General features: G+C 59.4%; 3 protein-coding genes across 5 annotated transcripts; all 3 read right to left on the reverse strand.

The window, feature by feature from the left end:
* Window positions 1–1,136: 1,136 nt before the first annotated feature.
* SMO (smoothened, frizzled class receptor) lies at window positions 1,137–12,251 on the reverse strand. The gene is made up of 12 exons (XM_064656824.1): window positions 9,782–12,251; window positions 6,021–6,226; window positions 5,224–5,433; window positions 4,972–5,144; window positions 4,588–4,807; window positions 4,373–4,496; window positions 4,198–4,290; window positions 3,904–4,012; window positions 3,539–3,724; window positions 3,059–3,207; window positions 2,839–2,973; window positions 1,137–2,690 (listed from the first exon to the last, which is right to left on the reverse strand). The coding sequence occupies exons 1-12, from the start codon at window positions 10,011–10,013 to the stop codon at window positions 2,167–2,169; spliced, it is 2,361 nt and encodes a 786-aa protein (XP_064512894.1). The 5' UTR covers window positions 10,014–12,251; the 3' UTR covers window positions 1,137–2,166.
* A 129-nt stretch (window positions 12,252–12,380) lies between these two features.
* Window positions 12,381–17,699, reverse strand: TSPAN33 (tetraspanin 33). Of its 3 annotated transcripts, none has more exons than XM_064656874.1 (8): window positions 17,507–17,699; window positions 15,802–15,859; window positions 15,552–15,679; window positions 15,392–15,430; window positions 15,212–15,307; window positions 14,849–14,977; window positions 14,243–14,404; window positions 12,381–13,789 (listed from the first exon to the last, which is right to left on the reverse strand). In XM_064656874.1, the coding sequence occupies exons 1-8, from the start codon at window positions 17,609–17,611 to the stop codon at window positions 13,688–13,690; spliced, it is 819 nt and encodes a 272-aa protein (XP_064512944.1). In that variant the 5' UTR covers window positions 17,612–17,699; the 3' UTR covers window positions 12,381–13,687. The 3 variants fall into 3 exon arrangements, with proteins under 3 accessions (XP_064512944.1, XP_064512943.1, XP_064512945.1); XM_064656873.1 differs by having other exon boundaries at window positions 15,392–15,466; window positions 17,507–17,698; XM_064656875.1 differs by having other exon boundaries at window positions 15,392–15,466; window positions 17,541–17,651.
* Window positions 17,700–20,014: 2,315 nt separating this feature from the next.
* LOC135415217 (uncharacterized) lies at window positions 20,015–24,668 on the reverse strand. The gene is made up of 5 exons (XM_064656882.1): window positions 24,596–24,668; window positions 23,803–23,895; window positions 23,064–23,420; window positions 22,011–22,136; window positions 20,015–20,391 (listed from the first exon to the last, which is right to left on the reverse strand). The coding sequence occupies exons 2-5, from the start codon at window positions 23,858–23,860 to the stop codon at window positions 20,303–20,305; spliced, it is 630 nt and encodes a 209-aa protein (XP_064512952.1). The 5' UTR covers window positions 23,861–23,895; window positions 24,596–24,668; the 3' UTR covers window positions 20,015–20,302.
* Between the last annotated feature and the right edge of the window lie 2,327 nt (window positions 24,669–26,995).

Consider the following 26,995-nt stretch of genomic DNA (forward strand, 5'->3'; position numbering starts at 1 on the left):
CGAGCACCACCTGCTTTTGGGTGTGGGTGCTCAGTGCTCCCAGGGAAAAGCAGGAATCAGGAACTGGGCTGAATTTGTCCCGTGGTGGGTGGTGTTTCATCCCTTTTAACCATCATTATTTAAATCATCACTATTTAAATAGTGAGGTTTGGTGACTGCTCCCAATCTTTCCACGCTGCTTCCATCTTCCAAGCCTCCAGTGAGGAATATGGGGTGTTTCCCAGGATAAATGCTCTCTCCTTCCTTAAAAACTCACTGCTTTGTCCCTGTGTGCCAAACTGAGGTGGCTCTTTTTTTTAGGGGAGGGAAAACAGAGGGGATGTGGCAGTGTCACGACATCTCCTGCTGCTTCCAAAATTAGGAATTGTAGCTTTTTGGTTGAAAATGGCAAATCATTTAGGAATAGAAAACCTACAGAAATGAAATACATAAAAGGAGACAAAAAAAAAGCCCACAAAAATAAAATATAGGTGTATATATAAAGAGAAAAAAAAGGCCAAAAAAATTAAAAGATAGATAAAGAGAAACATTTTGTTTCACCCTGGGCAACCCAGCCTTTACTCTGGAGCAGACTGAGCCCATCCTGCTCTCCAAAAAACAACGGAAAAATGCCACTTTCACTGACCAATTCCACCCAAATTTCAGGGTCTGGGCTCTGGGATAACCCAGCACTTGGCTGCATCATTCCCAAGTGAAATAAAAAGGGATATTTTGCCAAAGCAGCATTTATCCCAAAAAAGCACCATCCACCCAGCACCATGGGAAAGATCAGATGCCCTTGTGGGACCCCCACCAAGGCACCCAGCAGCCCCCCAAAAGTGGTTTTTGGGGATATTTAAGCCCGTAGTGCCACCTGCTGGCAAAGGGCCCTCCCAGAGCTCCCACTTTGCTGCCAGAGCCCGGCCAGTGCCTCCAAAAATCTCCCCCACAGGCATTTCCAGCCCCTCACCCCTGCCTTGTGCTGGTGAAACGGGGGGTTCAGAGCACTTTAAAGCAGTTCTTAAGGCACTTTAAAGCAGCTTAAAGCAGCTTTTAGCAATTTTTAAAGTAGTTGGAGGTTTTTTAGGACAAAGGACAAGCCCCCACCCCGATGTTTTCCCGCACTGATCCCTCCTCAAAGAGCCCAAGGCAGCCACTGGGAATGAAAACTTGGTAAATTTAATACTGATACAGGAGGGTTTTCCTTTACACAGCAAAAATGAACCCGTGGAGGTCACTGGGATAGCGAGAAAACCAGGAGCCTACCGGGATCTGATAAAAACAGGAACAGGGATAACGGGCAGATACAAACACCAGCAGGGACCAGAGTCCTCCTGCCTCGGGGCTCAGCCAGGTTCCCTGTAATTTGGGGGGGAGGGGGTCTTAAAAAAATAATAAAAAAGTTTGCTCAGGGGGTTGGTGACCCCGAGGTTTCAAAGTTTTTTTGGGGGAGTTTTTTGCACCGTGGCTCGGGGAGCGCCCGTGCACCCCCAAGGCGCTTCCCATCTCCCATCCCACCAACCCTCTCTGCTTTGGGTCTGGCTCAGCTCTCTGGGAAGCTGGAAGGCACTTTGGGACCCCTGAAGGAAAAGGGGTGGGCCCAGGAAAAGGGGTGCACCCCAGGGATGATTTTGCTGTCGCCCCGTGACTGGGCTCACCCCACTCCCGGCTGCGGCACCCAAGCGGAGCCGTGCCCAGCATCCCGTACAAAGAGCAAAAAATAAGAAATGTAACACAAAAATCCCTATTGGCACAAGTGTCTGTGAGCTCTACGTACCTCTAGCTGTGGGTGGGGCAGAGCTGTGGGACAAAGCACCCCAAAATCTACCCTGATCTACGCTCGCCCGCCGCTGGTCCCGTTGGTCCCCTGCAAAGGGAGTGTCCCCGTTGTCCTTAAATCCCTGCAGGACCTGGGGGGGGTTGTTCCACTGACAGCCCGTTTCTCTTCTTGCAGTGATGCTGGAGGGAACCCCAAAACCTTTCTTGCTAGGCTGGGGTGTGCATCAAGTCTGGGTGATGGAGGGAGAAATGCCTGCTCTGATGGGACAATTCGGCCGTGCCGGGCTGTCGGGATGGATCCTGGTGGGATGAGGTGTGTTCTGGTGTCCCCTCACAGGCTGCCAGTGCTGGCCGAGCCTTGGGGTCTCACCCCAGGCGTCCCCATCCCCTCACAGCACCCTGATGGGTTCAGAAGTCCGAGTCGGGGTCCAGCAGCTCCGCGTCCACCAGGTTGGTCCGGGAGTGGATGGGGGCCAGCCCGGCCCGGCGGCCCTGAGTCCTTGGCCCCCCGGGGTTGGGGGCCCAGAGTGGCCCCCCGTTGTGCTGCCAGTGCCCGGGGCTGGGCCCGGGGCTCTCCTCCTCCAGGGACCCGCTCTCGGGGCAGAAGGGGTTGCTGACGAGGTGGAAGACGTTGGCTCTGCGGTGCCCACCCCACGGCACCCCGGAGAAGGCGGCGTCGGGCCGGCCGGGCGGGAGCCCCGGGAGGACATCGGGGGCAAAGGCCACCAGGCAGGGCTGGGGGGGCAGGCGGGGCAGGTGAGGGACGGTGCTGGGGGCCAGGGGGGCCGTGGAGCCCCCCAGGCAGCGCTCGGGGCCTGGGTCCACCTCCTTCTTCTTCTTCCTCCGCTTCTTCTTGCGGCCGCTGCGCTTCTGCAGCTCGGGGGAGACGTCGGCTTCCACGATCCAGAGGTTGGCCCTCTCCTCCGGTGGCACTGCAGGACGTGGGATTGGGCAGGTGAGAGCGGCCACATCCTGCCCTGTGCCCCCCACCAGCCCCAGCCCCCCTCTCTGCCTCCCTGCACATCCCCAACACCCCTCAGCCCGGCTCATTCCCCCTGAAATTCCCCACGTGGAACTTGCCAGGCGTTGCCACGGGCGTCACGGAGACATCCTGGGGCAGGATGGCCCCTCTCCTGGCCACCATCTTGGTGACGTGCTGGGCCCAGGCCGAGGACACGTCGGCCGACGGCTCATTGATGTCGAAGGCTAAACCGGCTGCAATGACAGGGGGGTCCGGTCAAAGGGGGGCACTGGGGACCCCGGGGTGCTGCTGGGACAGTCCCCTCCCATGGGCACGTACCCACGGGGCCGTCGTGTGACACGGTGTGCATGCTGAAGGACAGCTCCCGGCCCGGGTCGCGCAGCAGCTCCTTGCGCTTGGAGAAGGCCTTGGCGATCATCTTGCTCTTCTTGATCCTCTTGGGCTGGTCGTCGCTCTGCCCCGTCAGCCTGGGGACATGGAGGCTCAGAGCAGGGATGTGGTGGGGCTCAGGTGTCACAGCCAGGGGCACAGGGACCCTCCCCATCTCCCTCTCCCATTCTGGACGGGGATACCAGTCTGGGGGATGCACTGGATGGGTCCCCTGGGGGTGGAGGTGTCCCACAAACAGGGTGTGAGACACCTGCCAAGGGGGAGAGGCCACCCCATTCCTACACCGCTGAGCCCACAGGTCACTGAGCTGAGGGACAAATATCTGGGGACATCTTCCAACATCTCAGGATGCTGGATGGGGCGGGAAGGGCCCCACGAAGCTGGGGTGACACCCTCAGGGTGTCCCACCTGCACCAGGTGCGCTTCCAGATGAGCAGGGTGGCCTTGGTCCAGACCCAGGTGCTCATGGAGACGCCGGTGCCGAACATGGCGAAGAGGTTGATCTTCTCCACCAGCAGGCTCGGCCGGTTCTTGATCTCACAGTCCGGGATGGGCTTGTTGGTCTGCGTGGCGATGGTCACGTTGGCCTCGCACCTGAGGGGACAGACACAGGACACCGGCTGTGAGGAGGGGGACACCAACACCCCCCACAGCTCTGCAGGGTGGAGATGTGGTGGCAGCACCGGTGGGGGACATGGGGACCTCCACTCAGCAGTGTGAGGTGCTGGGATGCCACCGGTGTCCCCCTCGCCCTCCATCCCCGTCCCACTCACAGGACGTATTCCCGAAAGCTGCGCTCCCATTCCGCCTGGTTGAAGAAGTCGTAGAAGTGGCAGCCAAAGGTGATGAAGACGAAGCCAAAGGCCAAGAAGCCAAAGATGCCTGGAAGAGAAGTGGGATGTGCTTGGTTCAGCCAAACCCCAGCGACACCAGGGCAAAGACGCTGCACTGGGGCTGTGTCACATCACTGCATCTTTGTCTCCATTGCCACTCCCCCTTGGAAAGGGCTGTCTGACTTCAGTTCCCGCCCCAGTTCCCATGGGAACGGTGCCGATGGACCCCCTCACCCAGGCGCAGCATGGTCTCGTTGATCTTGCTGGCTGCCTTCTCGCTCAGCAGCCCGGGGTGGTTGCTCTTGATGGAGAAGAGTGTCATGACCCCTGTGGTGGAGGGATGAGGGGATGAGGGTGGGGGGACACCCACAGTGCCCCCACCCCCTCAGGGAGTTGGGCCCACACCTACCCCGGATGAGGAAATAGCCCCCCACGATGAGGACGAGCCCGATGGGCGCCAGGACGAAGCCGGCTCGGTAGCGGTAGTTCTTGTAGCCCACGAAGCAGATGCCACTGACAGAGTCACCATCCACCTGGCAGGGACGGGCACAGGGACAGGGAGGTCAGCTGGCCCTGTGGGCGTCACCCTGGGAGGGAACTGTCACGGGATGGTGACCCCGTTACCTGCGCCACTGCCAGGATGGCCACGGTGAGGACGAAGGGGATGGACCAGGTGATGAGGTGGAAGTAGGAGGTCTTGCCCAGCAGCGGCTGGTAGGTGGTGCCCAGGGCCTTGAAGGAGGTGTGCCAGGCGTAGGTCAGCATGACGAACCAGATGACTCCCGACATCAGCGAGTAGTAAACGATGACGAAGATGATGACGCAGGAGAGCGTCTCGTTGGACCTACGGGGGGCAGGCGAGACAGAAACGTCACCCACCTCCACGAGGGGACAGCGAGGAGGAAGGGGGTCTCACCCCCCCGGCTCCCAAGAGGCCAGCAAACCCCAAGAAGCCCTCCTTGGTGTCGGGGACACCTCTCAGCACGTGGGGATGGAGGCGGCACGTACGTGGGCTCCCCCAGCCGCATGGTGCCGTCGGCCCGGCACACGATCTCGTTGCGGGCGCCGTCCATGAACTGTGCCAGCCAGCCGATGCTGCCCACGAAGAAGCAGGCGTTGACGTAGAACAGGATGACGGCGGGGTAGCGGTTGGAGTTCCTCCAGTCGGCGACAAAGGTGGCCTGGCGGGGCGGAGAGAGCCACAGCTTGGTGCCCCGTGCCCTTCTGGGGGCACCTCCCCGCGCTCCCCCCGCGTCTCACCAGGGTGAAGAAGGTGCAGAAGATGGTGACGGAGCTGAAGGCGGCGATGTAGGTGTGCATCTCGCGGTGCTCCTTCTCGGTGAACAGCGGGTTCTGGCACTGGATGCCACAGCCCTCCACGTCCTCGTACCAGCTCTTGGGGTTGTCCGTGCGCACCAGCGGCGCCTCGCACTGCCCCGAGCTGTTGAACTTGATGTTCTGCACCTCGTTCTGCCGGAGGAGAAACAGGGCCGTGAGGAGGAGGAGACACCCCCACGGTGAAGGGGGACATCAGTCCTCAGCAGAGGGCAGGGGACAGCCGGGTTTCATTGGATCATCATGGAATGGTTTGGGTTGGAAGGGACCTTAAAGCTCATCCGGTCCCAACTCCCCTGCCATGGGTAGGGACACCTTTAACTATCACAGCTTGCTCCAAGCCCTGTCCAACGTGGCCTTGGACACTTCCAGGGATCCAAGGGCAGCCACAGCTGCTCTGGGCAACTTATGCCAGGGTCTCCCCACCCTCCCAGCCAGGAATTCCTTCCCAATATCCCATCTTACCCAGCCCTCTGGCAGTGGGAAGCCATTCCCTGTGTCCTGTCCCTCCATGCCTTGTCCCAAGTCCCTCTCCAGCCCTCTTGGAGCCCCTTTAAGCCCTGGAAGGGGCTCAAGATCTCCTTCGAGCCTTCCCTTCTCCAGGCTGAACAACCCCGACCCTTTTCTCCTCCCAAAAGCCACTTTCCCTTCCCAAGAAGTGACGTTTTTTCCCCCCGCTGCCCCGTGAGGAGGCAGCCTGGCAGGGCCCCCCCGTGTCGTACCGGGCAGCCCTCGGGGAAGCGGTCGGTCGTGCACTTGAGGAAGTCGGGCCAGCCCCGCTCGCGCTCCACGATGGTGCAGGGCGCCCGGGTGGCCTGGCACAGGGTCTGGCTGGGCAGCTCCACCTGCCCATCCTCGCACTTGGGCATGTAGACGGCGCAGAGCAGGGGCTGGATGACGTCCCAGCAGCGCGGGGCGTTGCGCAGGCCTGCGGGGACAGCGCTGTCACCCCCCCCGGGCACAGCCACCTCCTGCCATCCCCCCACCCACAGGGAAGGGGCAGAGCCCAGGGGGGGTGGTGGGGAGCACCAGCACCCACACACTGCACTGGGACAGTCTGTAACACCTCTGGGGTGCCACATGTGCCACCAGGGGCTCAGCTCTGGTCCCCTGCTACACTGCTCCCTCTGTACTGCACCTATCCATGGTGTCCTGCTACACTGCTCCCTCTGTACTGCACCTATCCATGGTGTCCTGCTACACTGCTCCCTCTGTACTGCACCTATCCATGGTGTCCTGCTACACTGCTCCCTCTGTACTGCACCTATCCATGGTGTCCTGCTACACTGCTCCTCCTATAGTGCACCTATCCATGGTGTCCTGCTACACTGCTCCCTCTGTACTGCACCTATCCATGGTGTCCTGCTACACTGCTCCCTCAGTACTGCACCTATCCATGGTGTCCTGCTACACTGCTCCCTCTGTACTGCACCTATCCATGGTGTCCTGCTACACTGCTCCCTCTGTACTGCACCTATCCATGGTGTCCTGCTACACTGCTCCCTCTGTACTGCACCTATCCATGGTCCCCTGCTACACTGCTCCCTCAGTACTGCACCTATCCATGGTCCCCTGCTACACTGCTCCCTCTGTACTGCACCTATCCATGGTCCCCTGCTACACTGCTCCCTCAGTACTGCACCTATCCATGGTCCCCTGCTACACTGCTCCCTCAGTACTGCACCTATCCATGGTCCCCTGCTACACTGCTCCCTCAGTACTGCACCTATCCATGGTGTCCTGCTACACTGCTCCCTCTGTACTGCACCTATCCATGCTGTCCTGCTACACTGCTCTCTCTGTACTGCACCCATCCCCTGTCCCCTGCTATACTGCTCCCCTCTATACTGCACCTATCCATGGTCCCCTGCTACACTGCTCCCCTCTATCCTGCACCTATCCATGGTCCCCTGCTACACTGCTCCCTCTGTACTGCACCCATCCCCTGTCCCCTGCTATACTGCTCCCCCTCTGCACTCTACCCTGGCCCCCTCTGTTGTACACATCCCCAGTCTCCCACTACATTGTTCCTCTCTCTACTGTAACCCCTGTACCCCACTCCCCTCTATACTGTACCCATCTGCAGTCCTCTGCTATACAGTTTTCTGTACTGTATCCATTCCTAGACCCCCTCTATACTGCTCTCCTCTATACTGTATCCCCCTCAAACCCTCACTATATTGCTCCTCCCCTACACTGTACCCATCTCCTGTACCCCTCTACTGCTCCCCTCTACACTGAAGCCATCCCCAGGCCCCTGCTCTACAGTTTTCTATACTGTACCCATCCCCAATCTCTCCCTCTACTGCTCCCCTCTATATGTACCCATCCCCTGTCCCCTGCTGTAGAGTTTTCTATAGTGTACCCATCCCTGGGGTGATGCTATACTGTTCCTCCTCTATACCATACCCCTCTCCTGTACCCAAATGTGCTGCTTTCCTCTCTCCTGTACCCATCTTCAGTCCTCACTATACAGCTTTCTATAATGTCCACCCCACTATACTGCACTCATCTCCTGTACCCCAACCTACTGCTCCCCTCTGTGCTGCAACTATCCCCATTCCCCTGCTATACAGCTTTCTATACTGACCCCATCCCCTACCCCTATCGTGCTCCCCTCTATGCTGTACCTGCTCCCTGTCCCCTGCTACACATTTTCTGCACCCACCCAGAGCCTCCACTCCCCTGTCCCTCTCCCCACTGTCCCCATCACCTGACCCTCCTGTAGTTTTTTATACTGTCCCTATCCCTGGGCCCCTGCTACACCGCTCCCCCTCTATACCACACCCATCCCCTGTACCCCATGCTCCCCTCTCTGCTGTACCCATCTCCATATACAGCTTTGTATACTGTACCTACCCCCTGTCCCCCACTATCCTGCTCCCCCTCTACACAGCACTCATCCCCACTCTCCTGCAATACATTTTCTATACTGCACCAACACCCAGAGCCCTGCTATCCTGCTCACCCTCTATACTCACCCATCCCCTGTACCCCACTCTACTCTTCCCCTCTACACTCCACCCATCCCCACTCCCCTGCTATGCAGCTTTCTATGCTGCACCCATCCCAAGGGTCCCACTGTCCTGCTCCCTTCAATCCTGCACCCATCCCCTGTACCCCCCTCTCCTCCTCCCCTCTATACTGTACCCATCTCCAGTCCCCTGCTATAGTTTATCTGTACTGTAGCTGTCCTCTGTCCCCCACTACTCTGTTCCCTTCTATACCATACCCATTCCCAGGCCCCCACTACACTGCTCCCCTCTACACTGTACCCACTCCCAGTCCCCTGATACTGTTTTCTACTCTGTACCCATCCCCAGGCCCCTGCTACACAATTTTCTATACTGTACCCATTCCCTGTACCCCAATCTACCACTCCCCTCTATGCTGTACCCATCTCCAGTCTCTACTATACAGCTTTACTTTACTGCACCAATCCCCTGTCCCTCACTATCCTTCTCCCCTCTGTACTGTACCCATCTCCTGTCCCCCACTTACCCATCACTGTACCCCATTCTACCGCTCCTCTCTACACTGTCCCCATCCCCAGGCCCCCAATACACAGTTTCCTACACTGTCCCCATCCCCACTCCCCTCCTATAGAATTTCCTATACTGTTCCCATCCCCAGACCCTCGACACACAGTTTCCTATACTGTCCCCATCTCCACTCCCCTGCTACAGTTTCCTACACTGTTCCCATCCCCAGGCCCCTGCTACACAGTTTCCTACACTGTCCCCATCCCCACTCCCCTGCTACAGTTTCCTACACTGTTCCCATCCCCGGGCCCCTGACATACAGTTTCCTATACTGTCCCCCTCTCCACTCCCCTGCTATACAGTCTCCTACATAGTACTCATCCCCTGTCCCCCATTCTACTGCTCCCCTCTCTACTGTTCCCATCCCCACTCCCCTCCTACAGTTTCCTATACTGTCCCCATTCCCTTTTCCCTCCTATAGAGTTTCCTATACTGTCCCCATCCCCACTCCCCTCCTACACAGTTTCCTATACTGTCCCCATCCCTTTCCCTTCCTACACAGTTTTCTATACTGTCCCCATCCCCACTCCCCGGCTACACAGTTTCCTATACTGCCCCCATCCCCACTCCCCTCCTACACAGTTTCCTATACTGTTCCCATCCCTTTCCCTTCCTACACAGTTTTCTATACTGTCCCCATCCCCACTCCCCTGCTACACAGTTTCCTATACTGCCCCCATCCCCTGTCCCCCACTCTACTGCTCCTCTCTATACCCTTCCCCTTCCCACTCCCTTCCCACACGGTTTCCCACACTGCTCCCCCCCCATCTCCCACCACACCGCTCCCCTCTACACTTCACCCCTCCCCAGCCCCTCAACATCCCCAACACCCCCCAAACCGCCTCACTCCCACATCCCCCGCGCCCGCCCCCCCCTCTCCGCCCCACAACCCCGCACCCCGCCGGGGCCACCCCGGGCCTGTCCCGGTGCCGGTCCCGTACCGGACCAGAGCAGGAGCTTTCCGTGCGCCTCCTCCTGCGAGGCGGAGTCGTTGGCCAGCAGCGTGGAGGTGGCGGCGTAGGGCAGCGCGGAGCCCAGGCAGGCGCCGAAGCGGAGCCGCTCGCAGGGCGCGGGGCGGCGGCAGCGCGGGGGCCCGGCCGAGGCGTTGGGGGCCGCGGGGCAGCGCCCGCCCAGCGCCAGCGCCAGCGCCAGGGCCAGGGCCCAGCGCCGCATCCCGGGGGCACGGCCGGGCTCAGGGCGGCCCGCAGCGAACCGCCATGGCCTTTGTTGGGCCGGCCGGCAGCGAGCGGAGCGGAGCGGAGCGGCCCCGCGGCTCCTGCCCCGCCTCGGCCCCCGCCCCAGGCCCGGCCCGGCCCGCGCCCCCCGCCGGGGCGGGCTCCGTGAGGGGAGGGAGCGAGGGAGGGCCGGGGGCTGAGCGTGAGGGGAGAGCCGCGGGCTCCGGAGGGGAAACGCGCCTCTTTGTGAGCGAAAAGTCGCTGGGAGCTGAGGGGAAAGTCTCTTCGGGACGAAAAGTCGCTCAGGGCGAGGGAAAAGCCGCGGTTGTTTTTTGTTCTTGTTGTTGTTTTTTTCGTGAGGGAAAAGTCGCTCAGGCGAGGAGAAAGTTCCATTCCGTGAGGGAAAAAAGTCACGCTCGAGGAGGAAAAACAGGGGGAAATCGGGTTTTGGGGGAGGAAAAGCGGGCTTAGGGCGAGGGAAAAGTTCCTTTCTGGCAGGAAAAAAGTCGCTTTCGCGGAGGAGAAACTGCGGGGTTTTTTTGTGAAGAGAAAGTCCCCTTTTTTTGCGTGAGGAAAAAAAGTGAGGTGAATGCGAAGGAAAAGTTCGCTTTTGTGAGGAGAAAAATCGCTTTTTGTCGGGAAAAAGTCACTTTTTTTTTTTTTTTTTGTCAGGGAAAGAGTCACTTAGGGGAGGAAAAAGTTCCTTTTTGTGAGGAAAAAGTTCACACTTGTGTAGGGAAAATGCAATTTTTGTGAAGGAAAAGTCCCTTTGTATGAGGAAAAGGTTGTTCCTTTTGAGGAAAAAAGTCACTTTTGTGAGGAAAACCTTACTTTTTGTGAGGGAAAAGTCAGTTTTGCGAGTTTAAAAAGTCACTTTTTGTGTGTGGAAGTAATCACTTCTGTGAGGAAATGGTTCCTTTTTGTAAGGAAAACTTTTTCCCTTTTGTGAGGAAAAAGTTCCTGTTTGTGAGGGAAAAGTCGCTAAAAAGTGAGGGAAAAGTTGGGGGTTTTGTAAAGGAAAGTCACTTTGGGGGAGGAAAAAGTTACTTTTTGGAAGGAAAAGTTCCTTCATGGAAGAAAAAAGTTCCTTCTTGTGAGGAAAAAGTCACTTTCTGTGAGGAAAAAGTCACTAAAAAGTGAGGAAAGTGTTCCTTCTTGTGAGTTCTCTTTGAGGAGGAGAAAACTTGGTTTTTGAGAGAAAAAAGTCACTTGACCAGGAGAGAAAAGTTTCCATTTGGGGATAAAAGTCACTTTTGGAGGAAGAAAAGTTTTCTGGGAACAATAGTCACTTCTGGGGGGAGAAAAGTTACTTTTTGGGGGGGTAAAAGTCACTTTTAGGGAACAAAAGCCACTTTTTTCGAGGAGAAAAGTTACTTGTTTGATGGGAAAGCTACATTTTTGGGGTAAAAGTCACTTTTAGGAGACAAAACAGGTTTTGGGGGGGAATAAAGTCGATTTTTGCAGAGGAAAGTTCCTTTATTTAGGGGAAAGTTACTTTTTTTGGGGGGGAAGTCACTTTGGGGGTGACAAAAGACACCTTTTAAGAGAGAAAAAGTCACTTTTTGGGGACAGAAGTTCCTTTTGGGGGAAGAAAAGTTGCTTTTTAGGGAGAAAAGTTACTTTTTGGCAAGAAAAGACAGGGGTTTTGGGGGGGAGAAAAGACTGTTTTTGAGGGGGAGAAAAGAGTTTTTTTGGGGTGATAAGCCAGTTTTTGGAGAGCAGCTACTTTTTGGAATAAACTCGCTTTTTGGGGGAGAATTAGCTCTTTGGGGGGGAAGTTTTGAGGAGAAAACTAACTTTTGAGGGGGGAGAAATCACTTTTTTTTTTCATGGGGAGGTGTCGTTCCTCAGAGGAACAATCGCTTTTGGGGGGAGAAATGGGGGTTTTTTTGGGTAACAACCCCCCTTTTGGCGGGGGGACGAGGCGGATTTTGGGGAAGAGAACGGGGTTGATGTTTTTTTTCTCTTTTTTTTTTTTTTTTGGGAGAGCCGCCGGTGCCTCCCGGCCGCACACAAAGAGCTGGAGCCGGGCCGCATCCCGACTCCCTCCGCGGGAGGGACCACCCAGCCTGAGCAGAAGGGAAAATTAGAAGGGGAAAAAAATAAAAAAAAAAATCCCAAAAAACTCCACCCACGGTTTGCGACAGCTCCGGAACGCGGCGGGGCCGAGGGGGAGCCGCTGCTCCGCTTCCCGCAGGCTCTGCTGCCCCTCGCCTCCTTCCCCTTCCCTCGTCTGGGGAGGGAGATGCGGGATATGGCGCGGGATAAGGGCACGGGGTAGGGGTGTCCTCCCCCTGTCCCCATCCAGGGTGTCCCACCCCCCGGGATCCAGCAGCCCCCGCGCAGCCCCGCACGGATCGGAGCGTCCGGACTCGTCTCTTTATTCTCCGTGAAAGCCAAGGGAACTTCACAGCCTGGCACTGACTCCAGGCGGGGCCCAGCTCCCTGTGGAGGGGCCCAGCTCCCTATGGAGGGGCCCAGCTCCCTGTGGAGGGGCCCAGCACCCTATAGAGGGGCCCAGCTCCCTATGGAGGGGCTCAGCACCCTATAGAGGGGCTCAGCACCCTACAGAGGGGCCCAGCTCCCTGTGGAGGGGCTCAGCACCCTATGGAGGGGCCCAGCTCCCTGTGGAGGGGCCCAGCTCCCTGTGGAAGGGCTCAGCACCCTATAGAGGGGCTCAGCACCTTATAGAGGGGCCCAGCTCCCTATGGAGGGGCCCAGCTCCCTGTGGAGGGGCTCAGCACCCTATAGGGGGGCCCAGCTCCCTATGGAGGGGCCCAGCTCCCTGTGGAGCAGCCCAGCTCCCTGTGGAGGGACTCAGCATCCTATAGAGGGGCCCAACTCCCTATGGAGGGGCCCAGCTCCCTGTGGAGGGGCCCAGCTCCCTGTGGAGGGGCTCAGCACCCTATGGAGGGACTCAGCACCCTGTGGAGGGACTCAGCACCCTGTGGAGGGCCCAACACACTGTGGAGGGACTCAGCACCCTGTGGAGAGACTCAGCACCCTGTGGAGGGACTCAGCACCCTATGGAGGGGCTCAGCACCCTATGGAGGGATTCAGCACCCTGTGGAGAGGCCCAGCTCCCTGAGCACAGAGGGGACCTCCGCCCTCAGCTGAGGAAGCACCCATGGATCAGCCCTCCTGTGCCAATGGCTCCTGCTCCCAGCCCTGTCTGGGACACTGAGATGGAGCCGATAGGGTTGGTGGCACCTGGCGATGGTGGGAATGTCCCCAGTTCTGGAGCCCACCTTGGGCAAAGGCAGCTCGGTGCGTGGACAGACAGACAGACAGACAGACAAATGCCCATCTCCAGCACACGCAGAGATGGGAAGCACATCCCAGTGCAAACCTTTGTGCGCAACCTGTGCCCCAGCAGGACAGACAGACAGACAGACAGTGGTTCTGGGGCTGGGTCAGGCCCCAAAACAGGGCACAGCAGCTCGGCACGTCCCGGCCGAGCCCGGCACCGGCTGCCAAAGGCACCGAGTCTCCAGTGTCCCTGCGCGTCCCTCTCCGCAGCACAGCGGCCACCACGGATCCACAGCCTGCTCCTACCTCCCTCTTCTCCAGCAAAGCCCCCTCAGCTCTTCCCATGGATCCGGGCTTGGGAAAACGGCTGTTGAGGTGCCGGGAGCCGCCGCTGTGCCATGGGACGGACGGACGGACGCCGGCTCAGTACCAGGGGTCTGCCCGGTGCTGCTGGTTGTAGAGCTGCAGCTTGATCTGGTCTCGGATCTGGTTGATGAGGAGCTGAGCCAGGATGATGCCCACCAGCTGGAGAGGAGGGAGGAGAGGGAGAGGGAAAAGAGGAGGGAGAGGAGGAGGAGAGAGAAGGAAGGGGAAGGGCAAAGAGAGAGGGAGGGGAAGAAGGAGGGGAGGGGAAGAGGAAGGGGAAGGGAGAGAAGGAGGGGAAGGGGGAGAGGAAGGAGAGATGGAAAAGAGAAGAGGAAGGGGAAAGAGAGAGAAAGGAGAAGGGGAGAGAGAGAAAAAGAGGAAGGAGAGAGAGAGAAAAAGAGGAACATGAGAGGGAGGTGCTGAGGGACACCAGGCACTGTCACCCCTGTGCCCCCTGTGCCCAACATTTGCACTGTTCCCTCACCCAAAATCCTGCCTGGACATCCCCCCGGGGATTAACCACATCCTTAAGGCAACTCCCAAATGAGATGGAGCACAAAGTGAGCTGCGGGACGGACCCTTCTCCCCCCCAGTCCCCGGGGACCCCTGTACCTGGGGGAGGGCCAGCCCCAGGGTGATGCCCCCCAGCAGGAACAGGTTGCTGTGGATCCAGTTGACCAGCTTGTCGATGCAGCCGTTGGTGTAGATGAAGGCACTGGCCTCCAGGTAGCCCTTGTCCTGCATCCCGTGGCCACACATGGTGTTGATGACAGTCTGGGAGGGAGGACAGGGCACAGAGGGGTTGGGGACAGCTCACACCGGGGTCCCTGCTCTTGGGGGGCAGCTGTGGGATGACCAGGAGCTCTGCCCTCACCTTAGTGTCAAGCGGGGTGTCCCTTCCTCAGGTGTTCCCACCCCATCCCTCCAGAGCCAAGCCCCCTAAACACTCCCAGCTCCAAAAAGGGACAATCCCTGGGGACAGCGGGGGGGAATTCACGACCACCTCATCACAGTAACCTCACCTGGGAGTCCCCAAACCCGGAGAGTGGAATGGGGGACCCAAACCCAGAGGGCAGGATGGGGGGCCATACATTGCCATCAGTGTGTTCCCTCTCCCTGGGAGGGGGCCCCAGGCTCAGCGCAGCCCCAAGGGATGGGGGGAAGAGGCACTGAGTGGGGGCGTCCCCCGAGGCCACCCGGGGTCCCCCCAGGACTCACCTGGTTGGCGTCGTGCAGGCAGCAGGAGAAGGGGACGGAGCAGCGCTCCCGGCTGGGGTTGGTGGCGGTGCAGTTGAAGTACATGTTCTGGGACCAGTCCTTGTAGGACACGCCCCCGCAGCAGCTGAACTGTGGGAAGGGCACGGAGCGCTCAGCAGGGACAGGGACAGTGCCCGGGGGGACAGGACACCGAGGGGTGTTTCTTTCCCCCCACCCCCTTTTCCTCCTGCTCTCCCCAGCCTGCCTGAACAGCATCACCATGAACATCACAGAGAAGCCACCAACCGTCCCCAGCCTGCAGCACCCCACGGATTTAAGCCTGACCCAGGAGTGGGTCAGAGGAAAACCCCAGAGCCCCCTCACCTCCTTCTGCCCGAAGTCGATGAGGTTCTGCAGGTCCAGGTCATCCCGGTAGTGCACGATGGCCCCGTTGATGATCTCGCTGACCTTCCCTCGCGCCTGCAGGGCGGACACCAGCGGGGTTGTCACCCAGCAGGACAGGACTGGGGTCACCCAGCCCTCCCTCTGCTCCCCCCACCGTACCCTGTCGGAGAAGACGAAGCCCAGCACGCCGGCCGCCAGCTGCAGGAGGAACACGACGGTCAGGCAGGCGGAGAACTGCGGGAGAGAGGGGTGTGACGGCGAGGGGACCAGGGGAGAGAGGCCGAGATCCCCCCAGGAGGGTCCCCCAGGAGGGCCTCACCGTCTGCAGCAGGCAGATGTTCTCCCGCAAGGAGCCGATGCAGCCGCAGAAGGTGATGAGGAAGGTGAGGACGCCGACCACGATGAGGAGGATGGCGGGGTCCACTGCCAGGCAGGCCATGGCTGCCTCTGTCACGAGGAGCTGTCACTGGCTGCCCCCACAGAGCCCCCGGGGTCCCCCAGGGATGGGGCAGCCCCGACTGTGGTGCTGGCTCGGGATCAGCCCCGGGTAAGTAGCCCCCCAACCTCACCTGCGTGTTTCAGCAGCCGGGCGTAGACCCCCACGGCCACCATCACCATGGAGATCATCTGCAGAGCAGGATGGGGGGGTTTGTGAGCCCCCTCGGGCACCACCAACCCCATCCCACACCCGGGGGCCCGGCTGAAGCCCCCCCAGAGTCAGGGCTGCAAATGGGGAACCAGAGCTGGACCTGCTGCCTCAGTTTCCCCTCGTCACCCGCAGATGGACACGGCGCCCACCACGTCCCCACCCCCTGGGAGGTCACACCTGTCCCCACCCCCTGGGCGGCCACCTCTGTCCCCACCCCCTGGGAGGCCACCTCTGTCCACACCAGCCCCGTTCTGCTACGGGTGACTGGACAGAGGGACGTGGTTTATCGGCAGCGAGAAACTTCCTCAAAAAAACATGACTGCGAACACGGAAACAACCCCCCGAAAAAAACACCCCCCGCCAAAAAACACCCCGCGAAAGCAGGAACAAAAAGGCCCCCCAAAACTAACAAGCAAACAAAAAAAATCCCCCCAAGCAGTAAAAGAGTCCTCAAAACCTAAAAAAAAAAAACCAAACCACAGCACAAAAAAATTCTCAAAACGTTAAAAAAATCCTTAAAGCATAAAAGAACTTCAAAAATATTAGAAAAAAATCACAAAAGCCTCAAAACACAGAAAACCATGTGACTTCCACACGTGAGGTGTCCCCCGGGTGGGCTGGGGCCAGGATGGGTCCCGGTGAGATGGTGGGGGCCCAAAAGACCCCCAAACCCCTCTGGAAATGTGGGAATCCTCCACCTCCCAGCGATAAGGGGATGTCCCAGTGGGGTCCTGGGGTTGGGGTCGTGTGAGGGTCCCAGTGGTGTCCTGGAGGTGGGGACAGTCCCAGGGTCTGAGGGGGTCCTTGATGGGGTCCCAGGGATGGAGGGGCTCCAGTGGGATCCCAGGGGAGTCCGGGGATGGGGGTCCCAGTGGGGTCCAGGGGTGGGGACAGTCCCAGGGGCTGGGGGTCCCTCGGGAATGGGGGGGTCACAGTGGGGGTACCAGGGACAGGGAGAGTCTGGGGATCCCGAGGATAGTGGCTCCCCATGGGGTTCAGGGATGGGGACAGCCCCAGAGTCAGGGGTTCCCAGTGGGGTCCTGAGGATGGGGGGCGGTGTGGGGATCTTAGGGATGAGGGGGGGTCCCAATTATGTCCAGGGATGGGGCAGGTCCCAGAGGCCTCCAATGGAGTCCTGGAGACGGGGTGTCCCGGTGGGTTCCTGGGGATGAAGGGTCCAGGAGTGGGCACAGTTCCAGGGGCCGGGAGTGCCTCGGGAATGGGGGGTCAAGGTGGGTTCCTGGGGATGGGGGGGGGGGGGGGGTCCCAGTGGGGTTCAGGGATGGGGACAGCCCCAGGGTCTCTTGGTCCCTCAGGAATGGGGTGCCCTGGTAGGTCCCTGGGAATGGGGTATCCCAATAGGGGCCAGGGATGGGGACAGCCCCGGGGTCCGGGAGTCCCTCGGGAGTGGGGGGTCACGGTGAGTTCCCGGGGATGGGGGGGATTCAGGGGTCTCTGGGGATGGGGTGGTCCCAATTAGGTCCAGGAATGGGGACAGCCCCAGTGCCCGGGGGTCCCTCGGGAATGGGTGGTCAGGGTGGGGTCCTGGGGATGGGGTGTCCCAACAGGGTCCAGGGGTGGGGACAGTTCCAGGGTCCCGGTGTTCCCCCCCACCCCGCACTCACCCAGAAGAGCAGGTTGAAGAAGAAGAGCACGTACTTCACCACCGGGCTCACGAAGGAGAAATCATCCCCCAGGGGCCTGGCGGGGGCCGCCGCCCGCCTCGCCATGGCCGAGCGGGGCCGAACGGGGCCGAGCGGGGCCGAACGGGGCCAACCCGCCCCCGTCCCCTCCGGCTCCGGCTCCGGCTCCGCTTCGGCCCCGCCGCGGGAGCCGCCGGCCCACGCCCCGCCCCACGCCCCGCCCCCTCCCCTTCCCGCCCGCTCATTGGCCCGTCCGCCCACCCTCTGCCTCCCCATTGGCCGCCTGCCCCGTCACTCAGCCCCGCCGCACCTGTCCGCGCCTTAAGGGGCCAGCGCAGCCCGGGCCCGATCCCGATCCCGCTCCCGCTCCCGATCCCGCCGGGATCATCCCGCCGCCCCGAAACTGCCCACACTGTGCGACCCCTGCCAAGGAGAATCCCGGACGGGGAGGGGGATTGCGGAATTGCGCCGCTGTAATTGAAATTAATCATTGATTTCTCTCTCCCTCGGAGGGACACGGGAGAGTCCTCGCCCCTAAGCGTTGACCAGCTGAGGTGATGCGGGGTTTTTAGGAAAGGACATGGGTGAGGCTTCGAGACAAATTTGCTGAAATCAGCCCAGAAACCTTCAGTGCTGACACTGCATCCCCGGTGACCTCTCTGACACGGGGAAATGGGAGCCCCAAACCCATCAAATCTCCTCTCTGCTACTAAAACTGGGAAGCTTGGGTGGATCATGGGATGCAAGGAAGCAGTGGGTCCTTTTCCAAACAGGATCCAACCCTCAAATCCCATTTTTTTTGCTGGGTTTTGCCCTATTTTTTTGCATCACATTTCAATTTTCTTGGCTGGTGTGGGCAGAGACAGGAGCTGTCACCTTGTCCCATCACTGTGGCACGAGGTCCCTTTGCTTGGGGGAAGCACCATACCGCAGTTACTAGTTAATTTATTATTATTATTACTCCATTTTATATTATTTCTCTTTGAGGGCTCGTCTTTTCTTCTCCTCCAGGGCTCATCACGGCTGGAAATCCCCAGGAAGCAGCTGCTGGTGCTGGCACAGCCCTTCCTGGAGGAAGCTTCTTCAGACAGAGGAACCAAAACCAAAAACCCCCTTCGTGCTTTTAGGGTCACCAAGGTGCCACCAAAGAGCCACCATCCAGCCCCAGATCCCACTGCCCAAGCAGGCATTTCCTTTGGATGCTGCTGGAAGAAGCCCCCATGACCCCCAGGAACGCTGTGGTTGATGCTGGTGGGTCTCCAGAGAGTCCCCTCAGGCAGCACATGAGATCTTGGTGGGGTTGAACCATCCCTGGTCCCCACAGAAGTGCTTCTGCCCCAGCAATGAAGACGAAGGATGCACTTCCTCCTGTCAGATCTGTATGTCCACCCACCAGACCTGTGTGTTTCCCAGAAGATCTGCGTGTCCATCCATCAGATCTACATGTCCACTCACCAGATTTATGTGTCCACCCACCAGATCTATGTGTTTCCCAAAAGATCCAGGTGTCCATCCATCAGATCTGTGTGCCCTCCCACCAGATCTATGTGCCCACCCACCAGATCTACGTGTCCATCCATCAGATCTTCATGTTTCCCATCAGATCTATGTGTCCACCCACCAGATCTATGAGTTTCCCAAAAGATCCAGGTGTCCATCCATCAGATTTATGTGTCCATCCATCAGATCTATGTGTTTCCAATCAGATCTAGGATTCCACCCATCAGATCTAGGATTCCACCCATCAGATCTAGGTGTCCATCCACTTGTCTCCCAACAGATCTACACGTTCACCCGTCGGATTAATAAATCCAGGTGTGAGATTTGTGTCCAGATTAATAATCCAGGATGGGATAGGATGGGATGGGGATGGGATGGGGGCAGGGATGAGCAGGAGGGCACGTGCAGGGAAGGAGGGAGAAGGGAGGTTCTGAGGCCCCCGCTCTGAGCCGCAGTGACCGCCAGGTGGAGGAGGAAGAAGAGGAAGAGGAGGAAGGGCTGAACAGCAGCCGCGGAAGCCCCGCGGAGTCCCAAATTCCCCCCAGCTCCCGCTCTGGGTGTGGGAGGGGGCGTGTCTGGGGCGGGGCCACCCCTCCCAGCCTTTGGCCGCCCCGTGCAGCGGCCGTGCGGGGGTGGGCGTGTATGGGGACCCCCCGGGACACCCCACACTCCATCCCTGCATGGGGACCCTCCCGGGACCCCCACACCCCATCCCTACGCGGGGACCCCCTCAGACTCTCACATCTATCCCTGCAAGGGGACACTTCCCAGGGACCCCCACACACCATCTCTGAAGCGGGACACCCCTTGCACCCCCATATCCCATCCTTCCCGGGGACACCCACACCCCATCCCTGCACAGGGACCCCCACTCCAGGACCCTCATCCATGCCCGTACCCCCCCTCCCACCCCTACCCCAGTCCCTCCCACCCCATCCCCCCCAAGTCCCCTCGTCCCCCCAGGGGTGGGAAGGAGGGGTCACCCCCCACTCTGGAGCAACGCTCTTTATTTGGGGTCTGAGGGTTTGGCCCCCCTGGCTGTAGGACCCTGGGGTTCAGGTGTCCCCCGAAGGGTGGGGAGACCTTGAGCTGCCCCTGCCCATCCCTCGGGGTCCGAGCAGAGCCCCCTGCACCAAACCATCCTGCACCCACCCCCTGGCACCGATCCTGCCCCCCTGCCCAGAGCATCACCCCAGCCCTGCCCCCCCATTTGGGGCAGTCAGGGCCGTGTCCTGTGCCGGTGTCACACATGGACCTGTCCAGGGGCTGGGGGTGGCCTCAGGTGTGGAGACTCTTCAGGTCACCCAAGGCCACGGCTCCTCCTTCTCCTCCATCCGCAGCTCCGGAGCCCTGGGCTGGTCCCCGCGCTGAGGGTGACAGTGAGCCGGGGCCACGGGAGCCCCAAGTGCCACCCGTGGGCACCCCAGCCCGGCTGTGCCCCCCAGGGCAAGGGGCAGTGCCCTGGTGTCCCCACACAGAGCTGCTCCCCTCTCCATCCCTGTCCCCATCCTCATCCCAGCCACCAGCTTCAACCCCATCTACACCCATGTCTTCATCCTTGTCCTCATTCCACCCCATCCCATCCTCATCCTCATCCCATCCCACCCTCATCCCCATCCCATCTCATCCCAATCCCATCCTTACCCTCATCCCAATCCCATCCTTATCCTCATCCCTATCCCATCCCACCCTCATCCCCATCCCATCCCATCCCATCCCATCCCAATCCCATCCTTACCCTCATCCTTACCCCATCCCATCCTCATCCCCATACCATCCCACCCTCATCCCCATCCCATCCCAATCCCATCCTTATCCTCATCCCATCCCATCCTTATCCTCATCCTCATCCCACCCCATCCCATCCCACCCTCATCCCCATCCCATCCTCATCCCCATCCTCACCCTCATCCCCATCCCAATCCCATCCTTATCCTCATGCCATCCCATCCCATCCCATCCCATCCCACCCTCATCCCCATCCCATCCCAATCCTATCCTTATCCTCATCCCATCCCATCCCACCCCACCCTCATCCCCATCCCTATCCCATCCTCATCCCATCCCCTTCTCATCCCCATCCCGACTCCACAAGGGAGCTGGAAAACCCCTCCCTCCCCACCCAGAAGCCCACCCCTGGCTGGACCAGGGCATCCCCAGCTGCCCCCCATCCCACAACATCGACATCCTCCCACCCCCAGCACCCACATCCCCCCACAGCACCCACTCTGTCACCCTCAGCAGCCCCCTGTCCACCCCAGCACCCACCTGTGCCCCCCAGTACCCACCTGTGCCCCACCAGCATGCCCCTGTCCCCCCCAGCACCCACCTGTGCCCCCCCAGCATGCCCCTGTGCCCCCCAGTACCCACCTGTGCTCCCCCCAGCACCCACCTGTGCCCCCCCAGCATGCCCCTGTCCCCCCCAGCACCCACCTGTGCCCCCCCAGCATGCCCCTGTCCCCCCAGCACCCACCTGTGCCCCCCAGCATGCCCCTGTGCCCCCTAGCACCCACCTGTGCCCCCCCAGTACCCACCTGTCCCCCCCAGCATACCCCTGTCCCCCCCAGTATCCACCTGTCCCCCCCAGCATGCCCCTGTGCCCCCCCAGTACCCACCTGTCCCCCCCAGCATGCCCCTGTCCCCCCCAGTACCCACCTGTGCCCCCCCAGCACCCACCTGTGCCCCCAGTACCCACCTGTGCCCCCCAGCATGCCCCTGTCCCCCCCAGCACCCACCTGTGCCCCCCCAGTACCCACCTGTCCCCCCCAGCACCCACCTGTGCCCCCCCCAGCACCCACCTGTGCCCCCCAGTACCCACCTGTGCCCCCCCCAGCACCCACCTGTGCCCCCCAGTACCCACCTGTGCCCCCCCAGCACCCACCTGTGCCCCCCCCCCGCAGCCCCCTGTCTCCCCCCGTACCCACCTGTGCCCCCCCCAGCACCTACCTGTCCCCCCCAGTACCCACCTGTCCCCCCCAGTACCCACCTGTGCCCCCCCGGCAGCGCCGCCCGCAGCGGGCGCAGAGCAGGACGGCGATGGCGGCGGCGGTGAAGGCGGCCGTGAGCACACACACCACCAGCAGCATGTCCGGCTCCACGGCCTCCGGGGCCTCTGCCGAGCAGCACCGGGGGATGGGGACGAGAGACAGACCCCCCCCGACGCTCCCAGCCCCGTGCCAGACTGGGGGACCCCAAAGTGCCAGGGGGTGCAGAGCGGGGGGTGCAGAGCGGGCACCACCCAGGAGGGGACAGGGGGCTGAGTGGGTGATGGACACGCCAGGGAGTGGAAGGGACCCCTAAACGTGCCAGGGGTGCAGAGGAGGGGACATTGGGTACCACCCAGATGGGGACAAAGGTGGGACAGGTGATGGACACCTCAGGGAATGGGGGACTCCCAGATTGCCCGGGGTGCAGAGTGGGGGACACCGGGAACCACCCAGATGGGGACAGGGCTGGAGCAGGTGACACAGGCATAAGGGAATGGGGAACCCCCAAACTGCCAGGGGTGCAGAGTGGGGGACACTGGGCACTACCCAGATGGGGACAGGGCTGAAGCAGGTGATGGAGCAGGTGACAGATGAATCAGAGAATGGGGGACACCCTGAAACATGTCAGGGGGTGCAGAACAAGGGGCACCTGGCATCACCCAGGGTAGGGGGATAGGGATGGACCAGGGGACTGAGCAGGTAATGGACACACCAGGGAATGGGAGGGACCCCTAAGTGTGCCATGGGGATGCAGAGTAGGGGACACTGGGGACCACCCAGATGGAGACAGGGGTGGAGCAGGTGACACAGGCATAAGGGAATGGGGAACCCCCAGATTGCCAGGGGGTGCAGAGTGGGGGACAACGGGCACCACCCAGATGGGGACAAAGGCAGAACAGGACAAAGAGCAGGTGAGAGACACAGCAGGGAATGGGGAGGACCCCCAAATTCAGAGCAGGAAAACAGCAGGCACTACCCAGGTGTGGACAGGGCTGGACACAGGGGGACCCCCAAACCGGACAGTGTCACCCCCCACACGCCCCCCTAGTCACCTGCCACGGCGGGCTGCAGCTCCAGGGAGCAGAGGAGCTGCGGGGCAGCATCACGAGCCACGTAGCAGGAATAATTCCCGAAATCGGGGTGGCTGAGGTTCCTCAGCAGCAGGGACACACCGCTGTCCCCTGTCCCCACGGCACAGAAGGAGACCCTGCCCCCGGAGCGGCCTGGGGGCTCCGCGGGCGGGTGCCCGCCCAGGCGGTGGCTGAGCACGGGGACGGGGGGGCGATCGCCGGCCTGGTGGGTGCAGCTGAGGGTGACCCCGCGCAGGTGCCCCCAGGGCTGGGGGCTGCAGGGCAGACAGGCGTCCTCGCCGATGGCCGCGGTGACGGTGACAGTCACGGGGGGCTGGTCTGCGGGGGGGGACAGCGGGGTCACCCCACAATGACCCCGGAGGGGGATGGGGGGATGGGGGTATGGAGCTGGACACCCCCCGGGACGAGGGGTGGGATCCGGGGGACAGGAGGGCACCGCTGAGGATGAGACCGGTGATGCCACCGGGGTTGAGCGTCGGCTCCTGCCAAGAACAAGGGCTCGGTGGTGCCAAAGCAGCCGCCCCGTGAGTCACCGCCATGCCGGGAACATCCCCCCGTGTCCCTGCCCGCAGCCTCCCCGGCGCCTTCGGGGTGCCCGCACTGCTGTCCCCATGCAAGGGAGGAAAGGAGTGTGGAAAGGGGGATCCCCGGGGAGGGAGGGGGGTCTGCCCGGACCCCCCACCCCGCTGCCGGTGGGTACCTGCCCGGGTGAGGAGGGGAAGCAGAGCCCAGAGCGCCACAACGGGGACCGGCACCATCCTGCGGGCATCCGGACCCACCGCCCGGGCAGCGCCTGGAGAACACGGGCACGTCACCCACGGCAGGAGGTCACCCCAAAACTGCCCCCCACGGCGAGGGAGGAGACCCCAGGGGCGTCCAACACCCCCCCACCCAGGGCAGGCTGGGGCGTTATGGGGCTGGGCAGGTATAGGGCAGGGGCCGGGGGGGTTATGGGGCTGGGGGCTGGGACACCCATAGGGCAGGGGCTGGGACACTTATAGGGCAGGGGCCAGGGCAGTTGTGGGGCTGGGGGCTGGGGCAGCTGTGGGGCCGGGGGCTGGGACACCTATAGGGCAGGGGCTGGGGGGGTTATGGGGCTGGGGGCTGGGGCAGCTGTAGGGCAGGGCTGGTGGGGTTATGGGGCTGAGGGCTGGGATACCCACAGGGCGGGGGCTGGGGGGGTAAAGGGACAGGGGACTGAGCAGATATAGGGCAGGGGCCGGGGGATTTATAGGGTTGGGGGCTAGGGCAGCTGTGGGGCAGGGGCCGAGGGCTGGGGCATCTACAGGGCAGGGTCCGGGGGGCTTATGGGGCAGAGGAAGTGGGCGGCTATAGGGCAGGGGGCTGGGCATCCATAGGGCAGGGGTATAGGGCGGGGCGGTGGCCAGCAGCCCCCCGCCCCCGTGGGATGCTCCGAGCCCCGGCAGCGCCCTCCCCGTTACCGCCCGGGGAGGGCTGGGGGGGCATCCCCCGGCCGGCCCCGCGCCCCTCACCGTGGCCTCCCGGCTGCCGCCCGCCCGCCGGTGCCGCGCTCAGACCCGGAGCCGCCCCGGCCCCGCCCAGCTGAGCCCCGCCCATCCAGCTGGGCCCCACCCATCCATCTGAGCCCCCGCCTCATCCAGCTGTGCCCCCATCCTGCTGTGCCCCCGCCCCATCCAGCTGTGCCCCACTCATCCAGCTGTGCCCCACCCATCCAGCTGTGCCCCACCCATCCAGCTGTGCCCCCGCCCCATCCAGCTGTGCCCCACTCATCCAGCTGAGCCCCCACCTCATCCAGCTGTGCCCCCGCCCCATCCAGCTGAGCCCCACCCATCCATCTGAGCCCCCGCCCCATCCAGCTGTGCCCCCATCCTGCTGTGCCCCCGCCCCATCCAGCTGTGCCCCACTCATCCAGCTGTGCCCCCGCCCCATCCAGCTGTGCTCTCGCCCCATCCAGCTGTGCCCCCGCCCTATCCAGCTGTGCCCCCATCCTGCTGTGCCCCCGCCCCATCCAGCTGTGCCCCACTCATCCAGCTGTGCCCCCGCCCCATCCAGCTGTGCTCTCGCCCCATCCAGCTGTGCCCCCGCCCTATCCAGCTGTGCCCCCGCCCCATCCAGCTGTGCCCCACCCATCCAGCTGTGCCCCAGCCAGCCGTGACTCACCTCGTTGTGCCCCATCCAGCTGTGCCCCCGCCAAACCCAGATGTGCCCCACCCAGCTCTTTCTACCCCATCCAGCTGTGCCCCTGCCCCATCCAGCTGTGCCCATCCCCACCCACCCACGGGTGCAGCTGTGGGTTGGGGTCCCGGGGGATTCCCTCAGCACATGGAACCACAAAATGAGACGGAACAGGAAATACAAAGGAAGGATCAATTGTGTTTTTATTAACATATAAGGCATAAATGCAATATATTATGTGTTTATGTTTTGTTATGTTAAAACTGTGTAATATTTTACATCATACACCAAACCGGTAATAATTCTGTGATTTTAGATTACATGCAGAATATACAATAATCATATGTTTTGTATTACATGCAATACATGTTATATAGAAAATGGATCTTAACATAAAATCACATGACGTGATAACATAATTTGACATTGTAATGGAATTAGGCTAGAACAGAACACCATTAGATCCCTTTCTGTCTGCCACGAATCACAACAAAATTACCACTAGGAAAGCAATGATACATATATTACAAGAATAAAGCAAATATATGTATATTTCTTGTCAATGCATAATTCCAACAGTGACATAAATATACATGACACTGATAAAAATAGGCAATAATAGCACCTTTTATATTAGATGCAAAAATAGGTAATATTTACATTTTTATGATACACATTTCACATTAATGTGAAATTATATAGTATGATATAATACCATATGATATTATGTAATGTGATGTAATACATGAATGTATATAACGGATTTATAATTGAATAAAGAAATATTATCTAGTTTGGGTAGATAATGACTTTGTTTTTTGAGCCCTCCTTCACTGCCAGGGGTTCAGCTCCAGAGCTGTGGATCCCACCAGGCACAAGGATTGGTGCCTTTGTTTTCATGAACTTATTAAAATGACTCTAAATCACTATTCCCATAAATTACTTTGCTATTAGTGACCATTATTGCCTTCTGCCACCGTGGTATAAAACACTGTCAGCATTGGCAATCACCAACAATAATATCAGTGCTACTAACAAAGGCCAGAAGCAGGAGTAAAAATTACAGATTATTAGTTCATTTGTGGATTATTGCTACTAATAATCACAGAGCAGTATTAACACTGGTAATTAATATAGTGATATTAGTGGTAATAACACAGACTAATAATAAGAATACAAACTAACTAGTAGTAAGAGTGCAGATTACCATTAGTAATCTTAATGTAATAACATCAGTAGTAATTAAAATAGTAATAATAAAATGGTAATAAAAAATAATAGTGATACATTGTGAGTAATAAGACTATGGTAATATTACAACACAAATTGTTATTGGTAATACATATCAATATTAATAAATTAAAAACAGATTATAATTATACATATTGTTGTGCTAATACAGCATTGTATTAATATCAGTGGTAGTTAATATTGTGATGCTCATGGCAACAACACATACTAGTAGTAACAATATAAGTAATAACACCAATAGTAAAAATACAGGTTATTAATTATAAAACATGACTATTAATAATCTGTAATTTTTTACAGCAGATACCTATAAATTACTATTTACTTGTGTTGAGTAAAGCCAGAGGGCAATAGAAGCTGCTATGAGCTACTATGAGCTTACTACCAGCAAATCAAACAGATACTGACTATCATTAGTTATTCCAAATTATGACTAATGAAGCAACAGGATTGCTAATGATTAATTCTATTATGGAGACATCAAA

This window comes from Pseudopipra pipra, chromosome 5, assembly GCF_036250125.1.
Source record: "Pseudopipra pipra isolate bDixPip1 chromosome 5, bDixPip1.hap1, whole genome shotgun sequence".
Taxonomy (NCBI): domain Eukaryota; kingdom Metazoa; phylum Chordata; class Aves; order Passeriformes; family Pipridae; genus Pseudopipra; species Pseudopipra pipra.